At 35.9% G+C, this 19,916-nt stretch overlaps 2 protein-coding genes across 2 annotated transcripts; both read right to left on the bottom strand.

Moving 5' to 3' along the window:
- Positions 1-6,994: 6,994 nt before the first annotated feature.
- Positions 6,995-7,930, bottom strand: LOC141517345 (olfactory receptor 2D2-like). The gene has a single exon (XM_074228262.1). The coding sequence runs from the start codon at positions 7,928-7,930 to the stop codon at positions 6,995-6,997; it is 936 nt and encodes a 311-aa protein (XP_074084363.1).
- Positions 7,931-16,869: 8,939 nt separating this feature from the next.
- Positions 16,870-17,805, bottom strand: LOC141496284 (olfactory receptor 2D2-like). Its single transcript, XM_074198714.1, has one exon. It carries the CDS (start codon positions 17,803-17,805, stop codon positions 16,870-16,872), a length of 936 nt encoding a protein of 311 aa, XP_074054815.1.
- Between the last annotated feature and the right edge of the window lie 2,111 nt (positions 17,806-19,916).

The following is a 19,916-nucleotide window of genomic DNA, read 5'->3' on the forward strand; positions in this document are numbered from 1 at the left end:
GGCCAGGTGGTGCAGTGGATGGAGCACCGGCCCTGGAGCCAGGAGCACCCGAGCCTAAATCCAACCCCAGACACCCAACAATCACCCAGCTGTGTGACCCAATACAAGCCACCCCAAACCCATTGCCCTACAAAAAACAAAAAAAAAAAGACCCAAAATAAAATAAAATAGTAATAATAATAATAATAATAATAATAGGGGCAGCTTGGTGGCAGACAGATCACTGGCACTTGAGCCAGGAACACCTAGGTCAAAATCCAGCCTCAGACACCCAACAATCACCCAGCTGTGCGGACCCAGGCAGGCCACCCAGTCCCATTTGCTCTGCAACACCCCCCAGAAAATAATAATAATAAAAAAAAATGTACTTCATTCTGTGTTCCAAAACCACCAGCTCTGTCACAGGTAGATCACATTCTTTAGGATAAGTCCATCACAAAAGTTACTTCCATATTTTTCCATTGTTTCCATTGCCTATTGCAACTCCTTCCATTCATACTTTTCTACTACCATGTTCTATATTTTCTCTCTCCTTTCACTCTGACTCTGCTGTAGGGTAGTTGAGTGGTGCAGCAGACAGATCCCCAGCCCTGGAGCCAAGAGTCCCCAAGCCCCCATACCACCCCTTACCCAGCATCCACCTGGCCCTATGGTCCTGGACAGGCCATCCAATCCCAGCCCCGTGCAAGAAGTAAAAAAGAAAATGTGTTATATCTGACCACTCTCCCCCCGTGGTCCATCCTCTCCTCCATCATTCACATCCTCACCCCTTCCCCCTGTCCCCCTTCTCTCCTTCTTACTGAAGATGTCTATACCCCATTGAGTATATATGCTGTGTCCACTCATAGCCACCTCTGATGAGTGCAAAGATTCCCTCATTCCCCCTCACCATCCTCCCTTCCATATCATTGCAATAACTAATTGTAATAAAGAAAAATCTTATTATATGAAATATCTTAGCCTATCCCTCTTCTCCTTTTTCTTTTTCCCATTACATTTCCCTTTTATCTGTTGACTCCATTTTTATACCACAATTTATCTTCAAATTCAATTTTCTACTGTGCTTCATCTATAAAAGCTCCTTCTCCCTGCTCTGTTAAATGAGAAGGTTCATATGAGTATTATCAGTATCATTTTTCTATACAGGAATACATGTAGTTCATCATCATTAAGTCCCTCATATTTTCCTCTTCTCCTCCACTCTCTACGCTTCGCCTGAGGTCTGTATTTGAAGGTAAAACCTTCTGTTCAGCTCTGGCCATTCCAACAGGAACATTTGAAATTCCCCTGGTTCATTGAAAGTCCATCTTTTTCCCTGGAAGAAGATGTTCAATTTTGCTGGACAGTTGATTTTTGGTTGCATTCTAAGCTCTTTTGCCTTCCAGAATATTATATTCCAAGCCCTACAAGTTTTTAATTTATTTGCTGTGATCCTGACTGCACCTCCATGATATTTGAGTTGTGTCATTCTGGCTGCTTGTAATATTTTCTCTTTGACTTGGGAGTTCTGGAACTTGGCTATAATATTCCTGGGGGTTGTATTTTTGGATCTCTTTCTCTGGGAGATTGGTGGATTCTCTCCATTTCTATTTTGCCCTCTGCTTCTAGGATATTAGGGCAATTTTCTTGTCATAATTCTTTGAAAATGATGTCAAGGCTCTTTTCCTGGTCATGACTTTCAGATATTCCAATAATTTTTGAATTATCTTTCCTAAATCTGTTTTCCATATCAGCTATTTTTTCAATGAGATGTTTCACATTTTCTTCTAATTTTTCATTCTTTTGGTTTTGAAGTATGAGTCCTGATTTCTCGTAAAATCAGCAATCTCCCTGAGTTCTAATCTTTGTCTGAAGGATTTGTTTTCCTCAGAGAGCTTTCTTATCTCCTTTTCCATCTGGCCAGTTCTGCTTTTTAAAGCATTCTTCTCCTCAATAACTTTTTGAACTGTTTTATCCATTTGACTTAAGCTGGTTTTTAACATGTTATTTTCTTCAGCATTTTTTTGGATCTTCTTGACTAAGCTGCTGACTTCATTTTCATGTTTTTTTCCTGCATCTCTCTCATTTCTTTTCCTAATTTTTCCTCTATCTCCCTCACTTGATTTTCAAAGTCTTTTTTGAGCTCTGTCATGGCCTAAGTCCAATTTCTGTTTTTCTTGGAGTCTTTAGATGCAGGAGCTTGTACCTCCTCATCTTCAGATTGAGTGTTTTGATCCTTCTTGTGATCACAGGCAAAGTATTTCTCAGTGGTGTTCCTCTTTTTTCTCTGCTTACTCATTTTCGCAGCCTGAGCCTGGTTTGGGGGTGCTTGCTGAGCTTTTGGGACACCCCCTCACAAGGATCTCAGTGTGTGTGAGGCTCTGTCCTCTCTCCTGGTCTGTGAATGACCATAACCGCCCCCCTCTGCAATGGGACTGAGGTGGGGGGGGGCGGGGCCTGCTGTTCTATGTGGGGCCTAGACTGCGATCAGGATCTGAATGTGATCAGAACCCCAAAGTCCCGTTCCAGAGGCAGAGGACAGAGCTTGGCAGTCTCTTTCTTCACTCCCCTCCATAGGCAAAATGGGCTCATGCCCTGGGGGCTCCTGCTTACCGGCTCCACCTGCTTCTGGTTCCGGGATCTGGGCTTCCATGACCATGTTGCTTGCTGTGTGCCCTGAGGTCTGGGCTTCACATGCTCTCTCTGGCAGAGGTTCCCCCTGCTGTTCCCCCAAATTGTGCCTGGTGCTCCCTGGGGTGTAAGTGAGGAAACTGCCCCTGTTGCTGTGAGCCGTAGCTCCCAGTGCCCTGGGGCTGCCTCCGGGAGGCTGAAATTCCTTTGCTCTGACGGGCCACCCCTCTGGTGGGCCGCCCCTTCAACCCTGGGGAGCAGAGCCTTTCTGCTCTTTTGCAGGTTACCTTGGGTTGGAGAATTACCTCACTGGATCCCTCTGTAGATTATATCTCTGGAAAATGTAGTTAGAATCCTTAGTTTATAAGTTTCGCTCCAGAGCAACTGAGAGAAGGTCCTCTCCTGTAGCCATCTTCTCCTTTTCTTTCTTATCTGCCCTAATCACTGAGAAATCCTGGGCATCTTGTTTACCCAGCTTAGAAGTTTTTTTGGAAGTGGCTTGTCTCTATTCTCTTTTCCTTAACTTTAATCTCTGAATGGGCATTGCCTCAGGCACACTATGACCTGGCAAAAACCTAGTTTTAAAATACCAAGGTTTCCCATTGTATACAGGGCCATCTCCAGTCATCCTGACTCATATTGAGACTTTTTGGAATCTGCATGTCACAAGAGGATTCCATGTCAGATTTTTATAGCCTTTTCCATTCTCTAGGTAGAAAAGGATCAGGATACTGTGGGCCAAGGGGAAATCCCTCCCCCGCCCATATAGCTGAAACTACAAATGATTAAAAGTTGGGGTGGGGAGGACAGTTGGAATGAGGAGACTTAAAGAATTTTACATTTAACAGCAATAGAAGTCAATTTACATCACAGCAAATAACATTTTTACAAACATTAACATTATAAAAGATTATAAAATCTGAATCTGTTTCCAATTACAAATTTCCTATCTTTATAATTCCCTGCATCATATTCTTATAATTCCCAGTATCACAATGACAACAATAACTAGAAATATTCTCAATAAGATCCTGGTTAAAACAAGAATGCCCATTATCATCACTCATTCAGTATGCTACTAGAAATGCTAGTTTTAGCAATAAAACAGGAAAAGGTAATGGAAGAAATTAGACTAAAGAATGAGACACAAAAATATCGTTCTTTGCAGATGACATCATGGTTTATTTAGAAAATCATAAAGAATCAACCAAAAAATTGCTTGAAACAACGACCAACTTTGGCAAAGTTGCAGGATATAAAATACACCCACATAAATTATCAGCATTTCCAAATATGGCCAACTAATCTCAGCAAGAAAAAAAAAAAGTAAGACAAATTTTATTTAAAATAACTGTAGAGTGGCGGGTAGGTTGCACAGTGGGTAGAGCACTGGCCCTGGAGTCAGGAGTACCTGAATGCAAACCCAGCCTCAGACATTTAATAATTATCTAGCTGTGTGGCCTTGGACAAGCCACTTAACCCCATTGCCTTGCAAAAAAAAAAATCTAAAAAAAAATTTTAAAAATAAAATACAATAACTAGAAAATATAAAATATTTGGAATCAGTCTGTCAAGACAAAGCCAGGAACTATATGAATACAATTACAAAATCTCTTTTCACTCAAATAAAGTCAGATCTAAACAATAATAAAAATTTCAATTGAGCATAGGCAGACAAAGCTAATATAATAAAATTACAACTCTACCTAAATTAATCTATTAATTTGGTATCATGTTCATCAAACTATCATAAAATTATTTTATAGAGGTAGAAAAATTAATAACAATATTCATTTGAAAGAACAAAAGATCAAGAATATCAAGGGAATAAATGAAAAAGGAAAAAGAAAAATAAAGGAAAATGCAGATCTAAAACTTTTTTATAAAACAACAATTATCAGAAGAACTTGTTCCTTGCAAAGAAATAGAGTGGTAGATCAATGAAATTAGGTCCACAAGACACAGTAGTAAATAACTATATTAATCTTCTATTTGATAAACCCAAAGACTTTAGCTTGTGAGATAAAAACTCACTATTTGACAAAAACTCCTGTGAAACCTGGAAAAATAGTATGGCAGAAACTAGTCATAAATCAGTTTCACACCCTACATCAAGATAAGGCTGAAATGAAAACATAATTTAAAATAAAGGGTGATACCATAAACCAATTAGGAGAGCAAGGAATAGTTTACCTGTCAGATCTATGGAGAGGAGAAGAATTTATGATTAAAGAAGAGATAGAGAACATTAGGAAAGGTAAATTGGATGATATTGATTACATTACATTGAAAGGTTTTTGCCAAAAAAATCAATGCAAAAATATTAAAAAGAAAATATAAAGCTATGAAACAATATTTATAGCCAGTGTTGCTTATAAAGTTCTCATTTATCAAGTATATAAAGAACTGAGTCAAATTTATAGGCATATTAATCATTTTTCAATTAATAAATGCTTGAAGGATATGTATAACTAGCAACTTCAGAAATTAAAACCATCCCTAGTTATATAAAAATGTTTTAAATCACTATTGACTGGAGAAATGAAAATTAAAACAACTCACCATCTATCAGATTAGCTAAAATGACAGAAATGGATAGTGATAAATACTGAAGAAGTCTGAATATTAAAAGACTCCTTCATTATTGGTGGAGTTGTGATATGATCCAATTATTACAGAGAACAATTTGGAACTGCCCCCAAAGGGTTATAAAACTGTGCATACACTTTGATCCAGTAATACCACTACTAGATCTGTTTCTCAAACATATCATTAAACAGGGTATAGGATACACATGTACAAAAATATTTATGACAGTTTTTTATTTGATGAAAAAGAATTGGAATTTGAGGAGATGCCCATCATTTGAGAAATGATTGAACAAGTTGGGATAAGAGTGGGCTGGGATACTTTTGTGTTATAAGAAATACAGAATAGGCAGATTTTAGAAAATTCTGTAAAAATTTACATGAATTGATAGAAAGTGAAGTGATCAGAACCAGGAGAAGATTGTATACAATAATAACAACATTGTGCTATAATCAGCAACAATAGATTTAGCTCTTGATGGAAAATGCTTATCACATCCAGAGAAAGATGATGGAGTCTGAATTCAAATCAAAGTATAATATTTTCAATTTTTGGTTTTTCTTTCTATTGGTATTTCTCTTTTGTTCTTATTCTTCTTTCACAACATGACTACTATGAAAACATATGAAACATGATTATATATCTATAGCCTGTATTCATTTGGAAGCTGTCCTCTAGAGGGAGGGAAAAATATTTGGTACTCAAAATACTACAAAAATGAATGTCAAAAATGATCTTTACATGTAATTGGAAAAAGTAAAATACTATTAAGTTAAAAAAAAAAAAGAAATATTTCACAATAGTACATGATGGGAAGGTTGATCAAGTACAAATCTTTGAGTTTAAAACAAAGAAGTTTCAGTGAATTGCAAGGTTAACATCAAAGAAGACCATGAAATGGTCACTCAAGATAGTGAACAGTGGTTGACAGCTTTTTGATAGTGTTTTACTTGTAATTCCTTTGCAAGTACATGGAGAATCAACTGCTGTCTGAAATCTCGTTCAGCAGTGCAGTTCTGTGATTTGAACTATATATCATGTTTTCAAGTCCTTTTTATCACTATAGCTATTCTGGACACATTCTGACAGAAAAATAAATGTTCTTAAAATATTGCATCCGTTTATAGAACACAGCCCTCCAGAAAAATATCATTTAAGCCTTAAAAATTTTAAATGCCATATTTCTAACAATAGCTGTCTAATATCATTAGTTACATTTTGTGTTTTTAACTTCCCAATCAACTTCCTAAATGCCAGCCTCTTCCTATTCCTATTAATTTTTACACCACAAGTAACTTTGTCCCCAAAAATATGTAGTAGGATTTTCAGTTGATTGAAGGACACTTGAGAAGACATCTAATCCAACTCATTTTACTAATGAGGAAATTGAGATTTAGGGAGATTAAGCAATTTGCCCAAGAAAGCTTAAAAGGGAGGATTTGAATTCATGCTCTTCAACTAAAAAAGTAGTACTCTTTCCACAGAACTGTGTTTGATAATTCCAAATTAGTTATTTTTTCTTAGCTCTACATATTAAAATAACTACCCACCAACCTACTCAGTATTCCATATGCATCACCTCCTGACTCTCCCCACATTTGAGACCTATTATAAATGATAAAGAATATACACATTTTATCCATTACAATTTACATAGGCATACAGAAACTATTTACAGCAATATGAATACAAATTTCCTTCATTCTCTCACTCCTAAGATAAAAGATTTCTCACCCAGTCCCCAAGAAATCTTTGGAGGTAAATTACATTACTAAATTGAACTATATTAACAGGATTAAAGTTTACAAGGTTGTCCTTTGATAATGGTGTTCCTGAATGCCCTCTTCACTTCCCTGTTCCTCAGACTGTAAATGAGTGGGTTAAACATTGGAGCTATCACAGCATAGAAAATAGACACCAGCTTCCCTTGCTCCTTAGAGGATTTAGGGGTTATATAGGTCATAATTGCTGAGACATAAAAAATGGTGACTGCAATGAGATGAGAACCACAAGTGGAGAATGCCCTGATTCTCCCTGAGTTTGTCTTCATTCTGATCACAGTTATTATAATTGAGCTGTAAGAGACCAGGATCAGGGATACTGGTGCAAGAAGAATCACCACACCCATTAAGAAAATGACTGTTTCTGCTCTGTGGGTATCTGCAGATCCTAGAGCCAAGAGGGCTGGGGCCTCACAAAAAAAATGAGCAATCCTATTATCTCCTTGGTAGGGGACTTGCAGTGTGAATGTAGTGTCCACTATTGACACTAGCACACCACTGACCCAGCACCCCAAAGCTAAATGGATACAAATCTTTCTTGTCATAATGAGAGGGTAGTGCATGGGGTCACTAATTGCCAAGTATCGGTCATAGGACATTACAGATAACAATGCACACCCTGCACATCCAAAAATGAGGAAAAGGAAAAGTTGAGCTGCACAACCCATGAAGGAAATTAATTTTCTCTTGGTCAGCATATGGACTAAGGCTTGAGGAACAATGCTGGTAGAGAAGCAGAAATCAGCCACAGATAAGTTGCACAGAAAAAAGTACATGGGCATGTGAAGTTTTGAATCAGCCAGAACCAGGATGATAAGAAGTAGGTTTCCAAGTGCAGTAACCAAGTAGATGATCAGGAACAATATGAAGAGTAGAAGTTGTGTCTGAGGGTCATCAGAAAGTCCCAGGAGTAAGAATTCTGTCACCCAGGTCTGGTTGCCCTGACTCATTTTTTTGTGCTTTTCCCAAAATGATCCAACAGGTATTTGATATAAGGAAGTAACCTATATTATTAGAGAATTTAATGTTGGAAAGGATAGTAGAGGTTTTCTAGTCCAACTCTTCACTACTCTAACACATAATATTGCTTTCATTTCTTTAAGACAACTTGCACATCCTCCCCTAAATCTTCTCTATTCAAGGCTAATACTTCCTATCCATTCATCTTCTTCATAATTAGCATATATTTTCCAAATTCCACATCATTATGTTTACCCTCCTCTAGATGTGTTCTATTTTTTAATTGTCCTTTAAAACATTAATTTTTGAGATTTCATAATTCCTTAAGTTCAATTACTGACTATAATAACTCATATGTGGCCACTCTTTAATGTGTCCTTTAGTTTCTTTGATTTTCAATGATATTATACCTACTATATGGAGACCAAAATTAAGTATTAAGCATTAAGTTTTTCATCAGCCTTGTGACATTTATTTCACATAGAACTCAGAATCCAGCAAAACCTTTTCTTCCTTTCATATGAACAGCTGTAGGACTAGCCTATTCTGTTCTATAATTAGTCAGGCGATCCCCCACCCACTCATATAAATCATCCTTTGTTTTGTAGTGCTGCTCCTGATCACAGCTTAACATCTGAAGGTTCATTATGAGTTTTAAAGATTTTACTTCAAATTTCGTCTTCTTAATTGTAATCTTATTTCATCTGGTGCATGCTTCCCTATAAAAACGTTGAGCTGCATAGAGAGAAACATTGCTTATTTTCTGGTATCTTACTGAAAGATAGACTTGAAGGATTAGCTGGGAAGGCATAGTACTAACTAACCATATATGCTTATTTCTTTGCCCAAACACTTAAACATCTGATTGTTTCTATGGAAGAGTTAAAAAGTATAGGTCATCAGGTGATGCTGATAAGATATTCTCAGGGGTGACTGAGAATAAGAGTAGTGATTGTTAAGAGGAAGAATCATCTCACATAGAACTTAGTCCCAAGTTTGAACCTCTACAATATTAAGAAAAACTCTCATATCTACTAGTTTCTATGTATGAAAATAGCAGCTATAGAAAGATAACAAACTGTATGAAAGACTTTCCTATGTGGATACCTTAGGCAACTCCCCTATGAATTTCCTACAAAGGGAAGGAGGTTTATATTTCAGAATTTCTACTGGAGCACATGGGAAAGTGATCTCAGAAAGGTAATTGCAGTGGATATTATTCCTCCATGTAACTATTTGTTATTAAAATTTACTTTATTGTCTATATCAGTATGAGAATTTGTCATTTTTGTAGTGTCAGACACACACACACATACACACACACACACAAACACACACACACACACACACATATATATATATATGTATATGTATATATATATATATGTTCTTTCAATAACAAACTGCCAATGATTCAATTTTTCCCCATAACTATGGGGGACTTATTTCAAGAGGTTTTACATCTATTTGCTTCCATTAAAGCCATTGGATTATAAAATATATCATCCTTTGTTTTGTAACCCAACATAGTGCTGCTTCTGATCATCATCACAGTTTAACATCTGAAGGTTCATTATGAGTTGTAAAGATTTCACTTCACCTATTGCGTGGACTAGACAAAATTTTAGATCATAGATAAATGATAAATAGATCCTGGATCCCTTACAAAATGAAGAGATAGAGCTTGGGATTTCTGATCTTTATTCTTTTCTGTAATTCAGTCATTCCTTCAGGTGACTATTGTATTGCTTGCATTTTTTTTATCTTTTTTTTGTTTTTCTTTTACATGTACTAGCCTCATCCTCCAGGGCAATCTATATCCAGTTTCTCTTATCCATAAGGTCAGGATTACCCTGTAATGACCCTATGAGCATTTAAGTTGTGTAAGGTCCTGCAGAAGAGCTTTACAAGTGATGTGTCATAGGAACAATATTTCACTTAAAAGGTAATGAAAACAAATTCAGAACTTAATTGCTTTTAGAAGACTGAAGTTGAATCAGTGGCATGGTTTTCTTATCTCCTAAATATAAAAGCCATTGCACTAGATGTCAGGGGCTCCTCCTTCCTCTGACTGATATGTGAAAGCAATGACATTTCACCCAGCCAAATCAATGTACTTGATGAAACTTAAAAGTCATTTCTAGATCTAAATCTATGATACGATGATGATCCTATTTTGGGGACTTGACAAAACAGTTTTGGATTTATCTTGTTAGTAAATTTAGATTTATCTTTTTTTTATAAAAAGGAGCTGAAGTTTATTTGGTATCAACTGCTCATGATGAAACCAATTAACTCTTAGTTATCATAAGCACCTTTCTAACTGCTCACAAACTATGTTTAGATCTATATTAGAAATTAAAATTAAGCACATAATTTAAAAACTTTGCAATATCCATTTTTGAAAATTAGGACATTTGCCTTTCTACAATCCAACCATCTTCTCCATCATGTTAGATCATTGAATTGAGTCAAACAATTGTCAGAAATGGGAATTAACTAATAGACTTCAATTCTAAATCCACCTTTGAAAACATTAACTTTTCTCTCTTCCCCTCGCCACTTTTTATTTTGATGTTTAGTTTACTGGCCAGTTCCTGAGGATGCCCTTTTGTTGATGGGAGATAAGCCCCATAATTAAAATCATCTGAGTATATCCATTGTCTTAGGAAAGGTGCTGGAATATTAAACTTCATGGATGAGGGATTTTGAAACAAAAGGATAAACTCAGCAAGGTATTGAATATGAACTTTGTGTCAGAATAATTGAAACATTAAAGATCAAACTTTTCCTATTTCAACCACCCTTTATCTTTCCTTCATCTGTATCTTAACCCTTGCTTTCTCACCTGAATTGGAGAAAAGACTGGGAAGGGATCTCATAGCCAATGAAAGCAATCCAAATGTGGAACATAGAACAGATGCATGAGAAGTAACGATAAGGTGAATGTCATAGAAAGCACAGGGATCTTTCCTGGAGGTGAGAAAACATCTTTTAAATCCTTATAAAGTAGCAATAAGAAGAGTTGGGGAGAAGGGAAAGAGGAATAAAAAAAACTGTTTGTATGCCCCCTTCCCATAAGGAAGTCTCCTTGTAGTTCAGAAGATGTACCTTTCAAATAAGAGCAAATTATTTGAAGATAGTACAAATTTAAAGGGTTACAATAAGAGATGGTCTCTAGAGAAAATATGCTCTAGAGAGTGTTGTACTCATTAGATTTGTTGATATGTTTCTTCCCTTTATGATTCTCATGAGGTTGTAAAGCCCAAATTTTAGAGCAGTTAATTCATACTACATCTGTAGGGTTGGCTGGGCCTGGGTTCCTGTCCTGATCAACTTGGGGAAGAGGCAGAGAACTGGTCTCAGCTGAGTTTCTTATACTATTTTCACCAGACCCTAACATTCTGTCAAATACTCTGAGTACACTACATGGAAATGTAGGGGGGGGGGGGTTGCTGTGATTGAATTTTTTATCTCCTTTCTTCTCCTTTACATGATCAAGCAGATCATTATTTGCTACTTCTTATGAAACTGGAAGATTTAGGTAGAGACTCTGCCAAGGGAAATCCATATTCCTGAACTTTGAGTCTTGAATTTGAGGACTTTAAAATTCCTACTGCAGAAGCATGTGGAGTCACTTTAGAGTAGGGATGAGAACTCTAAATATTAAAGTACTCCAGTATTATTTGTGTGGAGTTTCTTATTATTTTGTGGGATTATCTGTATTTTATATCACACACACACACACACACACACACACACACACACACATACACATATATATATATATATATATATATATATATATATATATATATACACTTTCTTCTGAAGTTTTAGAATAGGGAAAGTACATAGAAAACAAGCGGTCAACAATCTTGCAATGGCAACTGACATCCATATAGTGCTTTCAATATTGCCAAGTGTTTTACATATTTCATTTGAGCACCACAACAACCTAGTCATGTATGTATCATAGGTATCACTATCCCCATATTTTACATGAGAACAATGAGGAACAAAAGGGCTAAGTGACTAATGCTCACATGGCTTGTCATATATGGGATTTGAACACAGATCTTCTCAACTCCAAGGTCAATTCCTTTATCCATTCAGTCAACTAATATTTGTTAATCTACTACATCATGAATCTCTTTTTCTCCTGTCCCTGATTCCTAGTCAACTCAACTTTTATAATCAACTTGTTAAAAATTTGTGTGTGGAGGAAAAAGGTATTTTAAAAGGTCCAAATGAGTCTAACTTTCACCTCTTTGCTCCAAAGGCTACTCCAAATGGGAGTATGTAGTCCATGATAACTGGACAGTATAGAAGATCACATCACTGCATAGTAATCATATGCCTAGGTAGGTAAAAGATAGCCCTCAACAGTCCCACATAAGAATATGTTACCCACCTGAGATGCTTAACTGAGAAAAGAGACTTGTGTCCTGTAATTCTTCTTGGGGGGAAAAAAATAGGTGGAGATGGGAAAGGCAGAGTAAGCTGTAGTGACCAGTAGTATCCAAGATAATGAGGATATTGCCCTCAAAGGTGACAAAATAAATGGTCAGAAACAGGAGGGAAAAATGGGTTCTTAGCTTGGGGAATACAGTAGAGAAGTTCTCAAGGAGAAAGTCACTACTGTTCTACTCTTTCATACTCTCTTAGTCAGAATTTGTAGTGTTCAAACCTCGGACAAGATTGTTTTTTGGTCTAAAGGAAAAGGAAATTTATCATCCACTGTTTCTACTTCCATCATGCCCTCCAGACAATAATTCTTTAGCAATCCTCTCCTTTGACATTCTTCCCTTACTCTTTCTTCAAGTGTATGAAAATTCAAACATTTACATCTTCCAAAAAAAACCACACTTTATAGGATGAATATAAACTGAATTTTAGACTATCTCTAAAGCTGCAAGTCCTTACTTCTATCTTCCTGGAAAAGAACATCAGAGACATTGGTTTTGGGTTATTTTTTCATTGTCCTCTCTTCCTATTTTCCAGAAACAATTTTTGGTACATGTAAATTGGAAAAGAATTATTTTGCTGAGAGTTATTTGACTCTTTGGATGAGAACTGAGCCATGCTATTCTATGGAAAACTATCTTGTCTTATTTATTTCACAAAATCTACAACTTGAGGTAAAGAGGCTAGTAGTTTTAAACGAGTTTATTTCTCTGGACATATTCCTTCTGTGATTTTTAAGCAAATATGACTGAAATAATTCATCATTGCTAAGGGGAAGCTAGGTTGTGCAGTGAGAAAGACAGGAAGAATCAATCATCTGAAATCTGTCCTCCAATACTTAATAACTATGTGAGCCCGGGCAAATCACTTAAACTTTGCCTCAGTTCCTGATCTGTAAAATGAGCTAGAGAAGGAAATGGCAAATAATTCCAGTATCAATGTTAAGGAAGCTCCAAATGGGGTCATGAAAAGTTAGACATGACTCATCAACAACAGCAGCAATAGTAAATGATTTTCTTTGCTTGACTAATAAATGAACTACTCAGAAACTTATTTTGGCTTCAGCCTCATTTTCATTTATACTTGTCAAGAAATTTTGCTATGATGTATTGCAATTAAAATTTTCTAAATGTTTTTGTCATTGTTTTCCTATCAGTTTGAAATATTGTTATGAGTGGTTAGTCTGAAAATGTTTATGTAGATTGTATTCTTTTGGCACAGCTAAATATGCTGTGCTAAATAAACATAGCAATAAACATAATACTTTACATAATAAACAATACTTTGACATTCAATTGTTAAAAAATAGTCCATGTTCCACTGTGCCATAAAAATATGACATTAGAAATGTACTTTTCTGCTTCTCTTATTTTAACCTGATAGGCATATATTAGTAATATATAGTCATCATACAGTGATAAACATGGTGCTTGAAATGTTGCTGAGTTATAGATATTTCATTGTGATTAGTAGTGTATTGAACAACAAGAAATGAGTCTCACATATATTATTCACCTTAACTACTCAACTCTGCAGTATGAAAATGAATGAGTTAAATGATTGAGCACAGCTGTGTTACAATGAAACTTTATTTATGAACACAATATTTGAGCTTGAAATAATTTTTACATCATGAAATATTATTCCTTTGATATTTTTTAACTATTTAAAAATGCAAAAGTCATTCTTGGCTCATTTAAAAACAGGTGATGGACCAGATTTGGGCTGTGGACCATAGTTTACCAAACACTGATCTAGTCTAGCCCTGTTTATCTTATAGATGAAGAAACTGAGGACTATAGTGCTTAAATGATTTACCTGTTATCAGTGAGGCATTGACAGAGGCAATATTTGAACTTAGGTTCTCTGTGTCTCACTGTCAATTCTGAGGGAACAATTTATACGAACAAACATCTAAACAGGTAGCAGAAAAATGTGTAAGCACAGAAAAAGTGAAAGCAAGGGTATAGATGACATTTTCCAGAAGTTTTGCTTTTCAGGGAGGTAAATATACAGGACAATAAATTGAGACAATGGTAGAGAAGATGCATAGTTTTTGTTTTTTGCTTTGTGATGTTTAAAAAGTTTGAGAAACAAAGTTTCTGAGTACTAAATCATTTTATTAAAAAATGCCAGCATTTTATTAATAAAAGGAATAGTCATTCAGCCATCTCCCTTTTGGACCAAAGACAACTAATGGCAGTGGGGTCAAAATTTATATGCCCTTGGAAGAGTGGGTGTTCCTGAGGCTGGCAATCAACTCTGATTGGCTAACAATTAAGGGAAAGAAGGAATATTACAATGAAATGTGGAACCATTTAACTTTATGATATTTATTTCTAAATTGCACAGGGGTTTGAAGAGAGGAAAAGCCTTCTTTCAAGAGTATGAGAAGGAAATCATTGAACAAAAATTCTGCCAGAAAATTCAGTTCCAGACAAATGAGAAGTTCTAAAAAGTTAGATTTCAAAGATACATTTACAAATGATTCTGATGTGGGAGAAATGAGGAATTCTAAATAAAGAGACTTGGAGGGTGGGGATCATGGATTAGACATTGACTTAATTAAATTTACAAAAGAAAGGTTGTAAAAAAAAAGCAAACACACCTACCTAAGGGTGAATAAGATTTTTGTGGCTTTTCATAAGAATAATGAATTTTAAGTCTCAGAATGAATTAAAGCAAGTGATGAATATTAAAGGAAATAAAGGGTTCTTTTTTAAAATTTACTTTTAAATCAAGAAGTTAAGACATGATAAAAATCATATCTCACAGTGCATGGGAAAATGAAAATGAATTATGTAGATGAGGTAGAACAGCTCTTTTTTCCCCCAGGGACAGTAACTTTCAGGTTAATAAAAATAAGTAAAGATAAATTAATAGAACACTATTGTGAAGAGATTGGGAAGCTTTACTGACAGTGAAAAATGTTAAATTAAGGATCAAAAGATATTTAGCCTGGAGAAGACAATTTAGGGAGGAAAAGATAGTTATATACAAGTAATTTAAAGTTCAGTGAAGAGCATACTAGGTTGGAAGTCAGAAAGGCTTCAGTCAAATCCAGCTTCAGGCACTTCCTAATCCTGTTGAGTAGTTTAGAACAAATCATTTAATCTTTCTACCTCAAGTTTCTCAACTGCTAAATTGAGACAATTATAGTATCTACCTCACGGAGTTGCTATTATGGAATAGGTTCCCTATCACTGGTGATCTTCAAGCAGTGATTGATAATTTCTGTCAACCCCTAGGGAATTCTGGGCTCTTACCCTTCTCTGCTCTGCAGTTTCTAACGCCTTTGTTCCCAGACAGAGTTAGGTTCAAGACTGCAATTTTGTCCTTTTCATTTATTATCATCATTCCCTTCCTATGATGTAACTGTTCTGGTGATCCTAGAGGTAACCCTGGTGTGGGACCAGACCAACAGCCTGCCTCTGTTGGCTAGAAGTCAACTGATCTTGTGGTTTTACTTGTGATTTGGACTATTCCATCTCCCCACCTCCCCAGCCCCTCTGAGTGTATACTATATAGAACTCCTGTTGTAATTCCCCTCCCTCTCTGGACACCTCTGTCTGAAAAGACAGTGCAGTGCCCCAAAATGCAATTCCTTAATTCTAAATAAAATACCTCACTGTTATTTATTTATTTACCACCTAGTTGGACTGGATGTTATATATTTGCCACTTCTAACAAATATTTACAGAGGTCATCTTTTTTCAGGTAGAGAGTGAAAGAGTTAACTTCAGATGTTTTCCAACTCAAAAATTCTATCATTCAACTATTTAGCTATATGACATGTTTTCAGAGTCTTTTCATTATCTTAGTTCCCTTCCTTCCTCTGCACACATTTTAACTTGGAAATGTTTAACTAGGAAATTTCTTAAGATATGGTAGAAGATACAGAACAATCCAGAAGGGATTTTACCACCATAAAAGTTCCACTGTACTTCAGAGTACAATGTAATTGTAAATGTGTGTAACGTAAATTCCTTGCAAATAACTATTTTTTCCTCCCTAAATTGTCTTCTCTGTGCTAAATAGTAGGTAGTAAATCATTAGCTTTATTTTTTCCTCAACCCCTCTACAGTTTTCCAAGTTACCAACTACCTATTATTTCAAAAAATCCTTTCATCATATCTACTTCAATTCAATTCAAAAGTTAAGTAAAGATTTTCAGAGGCCATTACACGATGCTGCATCTATAGTATTTCATTTTGATCCCCTATGCTAGAAAAACTTCTCAGTTCTCCAAAATGACTGATGCATCTACTCACACTTCTCTTCAAGATTGAAGACATAATTCAGATATATAGTATGCAAAAATTGTATGTACATTTGAAAGCAATGCAAATTTTTCTGCAGTGTTCTCTATCCCCATTGAAAAGGAAAAAGCCATTCCTTCCAAAATATGGGATACATGGCAAGCTTTTAAGGTGGTGGATCCTGACAAACAATGAATGGGATATCATAATCTTCCCGGTGCTCCCTTGATAACTGCATTTCTGAGTGCCCTCTTCACATCTTTGTTCTTCAAACTGTAGATGAGCGGGTTAAGCATAGGGGTTATCACTGCATAGAAAACAGACACTAGCTTCCCCTGCTCCTTAGCAGTCCTGGGTGTCATGTAGGAAATTATGGCTGATCCATAAAAAATGATAACCACAAGAAGGTGAGAGCCACAGGTAGAGAATGCCTTGAGTCTCCCTGAGGTTGTCTTCATCCTTATAACAGTCACTATGATACAACTATAGGAGACTAAGATCAGAGACACAGGTGCAAGAAGAATCACCACACCCATAAGGAAAATGGCCATCTGTGAGCTACGGGTGTCTGCAGATGCCAGCTCCAGGAGAACTGGGGGCTCACAAAAGAAATGAGGAATCTTGTTTTCTCCCTGATATGGAGGTCGTAGTGTGAATGTTGTATCCACCATAGACACTAATATGCCACTGACCCAACACCCCAAGGCAAGCTGAATACATACCTTCCATGTCATGATGAGAGGATAGTGCATAGGGTCACAGATAGCTATGTACCTGTCATATGACATCACAGCTAACAATGCGCATTCTGTACATCCAAAAAGGAGGATGAAAAGAAGCTGAGCTGCACAGCCCATAAAAGAAATTAGCTTTCTCTTGGAAATCATATGTACTAGTGCTTGAGGAACAATGGTGGTAGAGAAACAGAGGTCAGCTGTAGACAAGTTACACAAAAAAAAGTACATGGGTGTGTGAAGTTGTGAGTCAGACAGAACCAGGGAGATGAGGAGCAGGTTTCCAAGCACTGTCACCAAGTAGACCACCAGAAACAATACAAAGAGGAGCATCTGGGTCTGAGGGTCATTGGTAAGTCCAAGGAGGAGGAATTCTGTTACCCAGGTCTTGATGGTTTGATTCATATTCTTCCTTTCTCCTTTAGGAAGTAGTCAGCACTTTCTTAATGTAGGAATGTAACCTATAGGTTAGTGTAAGAAGAAACTTTGAAACTTAGTCTAGTCTTTCAACAACCATCAATAGCTACACTGGTTGTGACCATTAAACAATTCTAATAAAAAGTAGTGCATTACTTCATGAATAAGTAATTCCTTTGCTGGACAGTTGAAATACTGAAATGAAATCTTTCATTTTAAAATTTAAAGCCATTAATCTTAATTATGTTGGTTGGAATGATGCCAGCTAACTCCAGCCTTTCAAAATTGGTTCCTTCCTACTTTTTCAGTCTTCTAGACTTCTAGACCCAGTCTTAGACACTAATTAGCAATTCTCCTCCCCTAGTATTTCCTGGTACTGCCATGATACTGACTAAGTCATCCTGGAAGCCCCTGCAGTATATATGATCCTGAGCAACCTATCTGGGCCACAGATGAGAAAAATCTCCCTGCATTGTTGTGAAGATAAAATGAAATATGTATAAAGTACTTTATAAATCATAAAATTACTATTAGTTATTATATTGCTCCTAGTACCAGTATTAGAACTAGTACTATTGCATCTTACTCCCCTTCATATATTCTATGATTCAATGGCACTGGCTTCATTCCTGTTCCTTGCACAAGACACTCCATCTCCTGACTTTGTGCCTTTTCACATGTTGTCTCCAATGCCTTCCATGCTCTCTCTGCTTATCTCTACTTCCTGGCTTCCTTGGCTTCCTTTAAGACTGGGCTCAAATCTGAGCTTTTGCAAGAGTTTTCTACACCAGAACTTATTCCCCCCACTTCTAGTCCCTCTTTTTGACATTGCATTTTATCTACCCTGTACATAGCTTATATGTATATAGTTTGTCTATTATCTCTCCTTTTAGATAGAGGTTCAAAGGTAATCATTTAAGTAATGCCTTTCATCACTCTGCATTTCTTTCTCCCTGTTGTTATTAAATTCTTAGCATATGTAAGGAGTTTTGAAATAAAATCTATTTTCCCCAGATATGAAAAAGTCAATCATCTGTATCTATATAACCTAGACTTTTAAATTTGAAGTTTTTTTAATAAAATAGAATAGACAAGAATCAAGCGGGAAAATTATCAACTGAGAATGAAATGTAAATTTCTGGTTCAAGGAAGAGGAAGAATTTGTCATTGAAACAGTGTCCACCAGTATTCACTGGATATGATTTATATATGCTTACCAAATTGTACCATCCAGAAAGGAATATAATACATAAGAAATGGCCTGAATAAAAAAGTGTGAAAGGGATTATCAACTCCCTAATTCTGGACATTATACCTTTCATAAAGCAGTCTAGAAAAGTAGATTATTTGGCTTCTGGATGACCTCGATGAGTCATTTGAGTTGTAGTCAATAAAATCAAAAAAACCTTCCACACCTACTGTGGAATGCTCTAATGGTGAAGTTAATTTTTTTAGACCCAAATGTAAAACATTATATTTTTTCAGCTAAATACGTTTTCATTCATTTCAGATAATAATTTTAATCTGTTAAAATCTTCATGGATCTTCATTCAGTGTATGTGAAATTTCCTTCCCACTCTTGGTGCCATGTGCAAATTCGAAATAAAATGAGATAGAAAGAGAAACCTGGACCATCAGCATCTAAAAGCCTTGAGGATTCCCTAAAAATTTTCTCAGAAACTCTACAAAAAAAATTTATCTAACTTTCCCATTCTCTTCAAATTAGTTCTTCATTTTTTCAACACTATAATTTCAAGGAAAACAGAATTTCTTATTAAAATTAAGTAAACTATTTAGATTGATTATGGTATTGTTAGGATTACATATTGTTCTCAGATATAATGTATCCTATTTTTAAAAGATTTAAAGATTTAACTGAAACTTTAGTTCCAATTGAAATATTGTTTCTATGGGTAGTGCTTCTAAATTCAAACCACAGACTCACAAATGAACTTTTAAGTACAATATATTTATAGATTAAGAACTTTTGGTATAGAAAATGCCACAAATTTATATAAAGTTAAATACAATTCAGAGTCATTCCAATTGATTTGATCTATGTTCTCTTTGAGTTATCTATGAAGAGTGAAATGAGTTGA

Source organism: Macrotis lagotis, chromosome 1 (assembly GCF_037893015.1).
Source record: "Macrotis lagotis isolate mMagLag1 chromosome 1, bilby.v1.9.chrom.fasta, whole genome shotgun sequence".
In the NCBI taxonomy this organism is placed as follows: domain Eukaryota; kingdom Metazoa; phylum Chordata; class Mammalia; order Peramelemorphia; family Peramelidae; genus Macrotis; species Macrotis lagotis.

Bases quoted from the DNA above. Each gene is read 5' to 3' on its own strand.
- LOC141517345 (XM_074228262.1), bottom strand. From the start codon at position 7,930: ATGAGTCAGGGCAACCAGACCTGGGTGACAGAATTCTTACTCCTGGGA.
- LOC141496284 (XM_074198714.1), bottom strand. From the start codon at position 17,805: ATGAATCAAACCATCAAGACCTGGGTAACAGAATTCCTCCTCCTTGGA.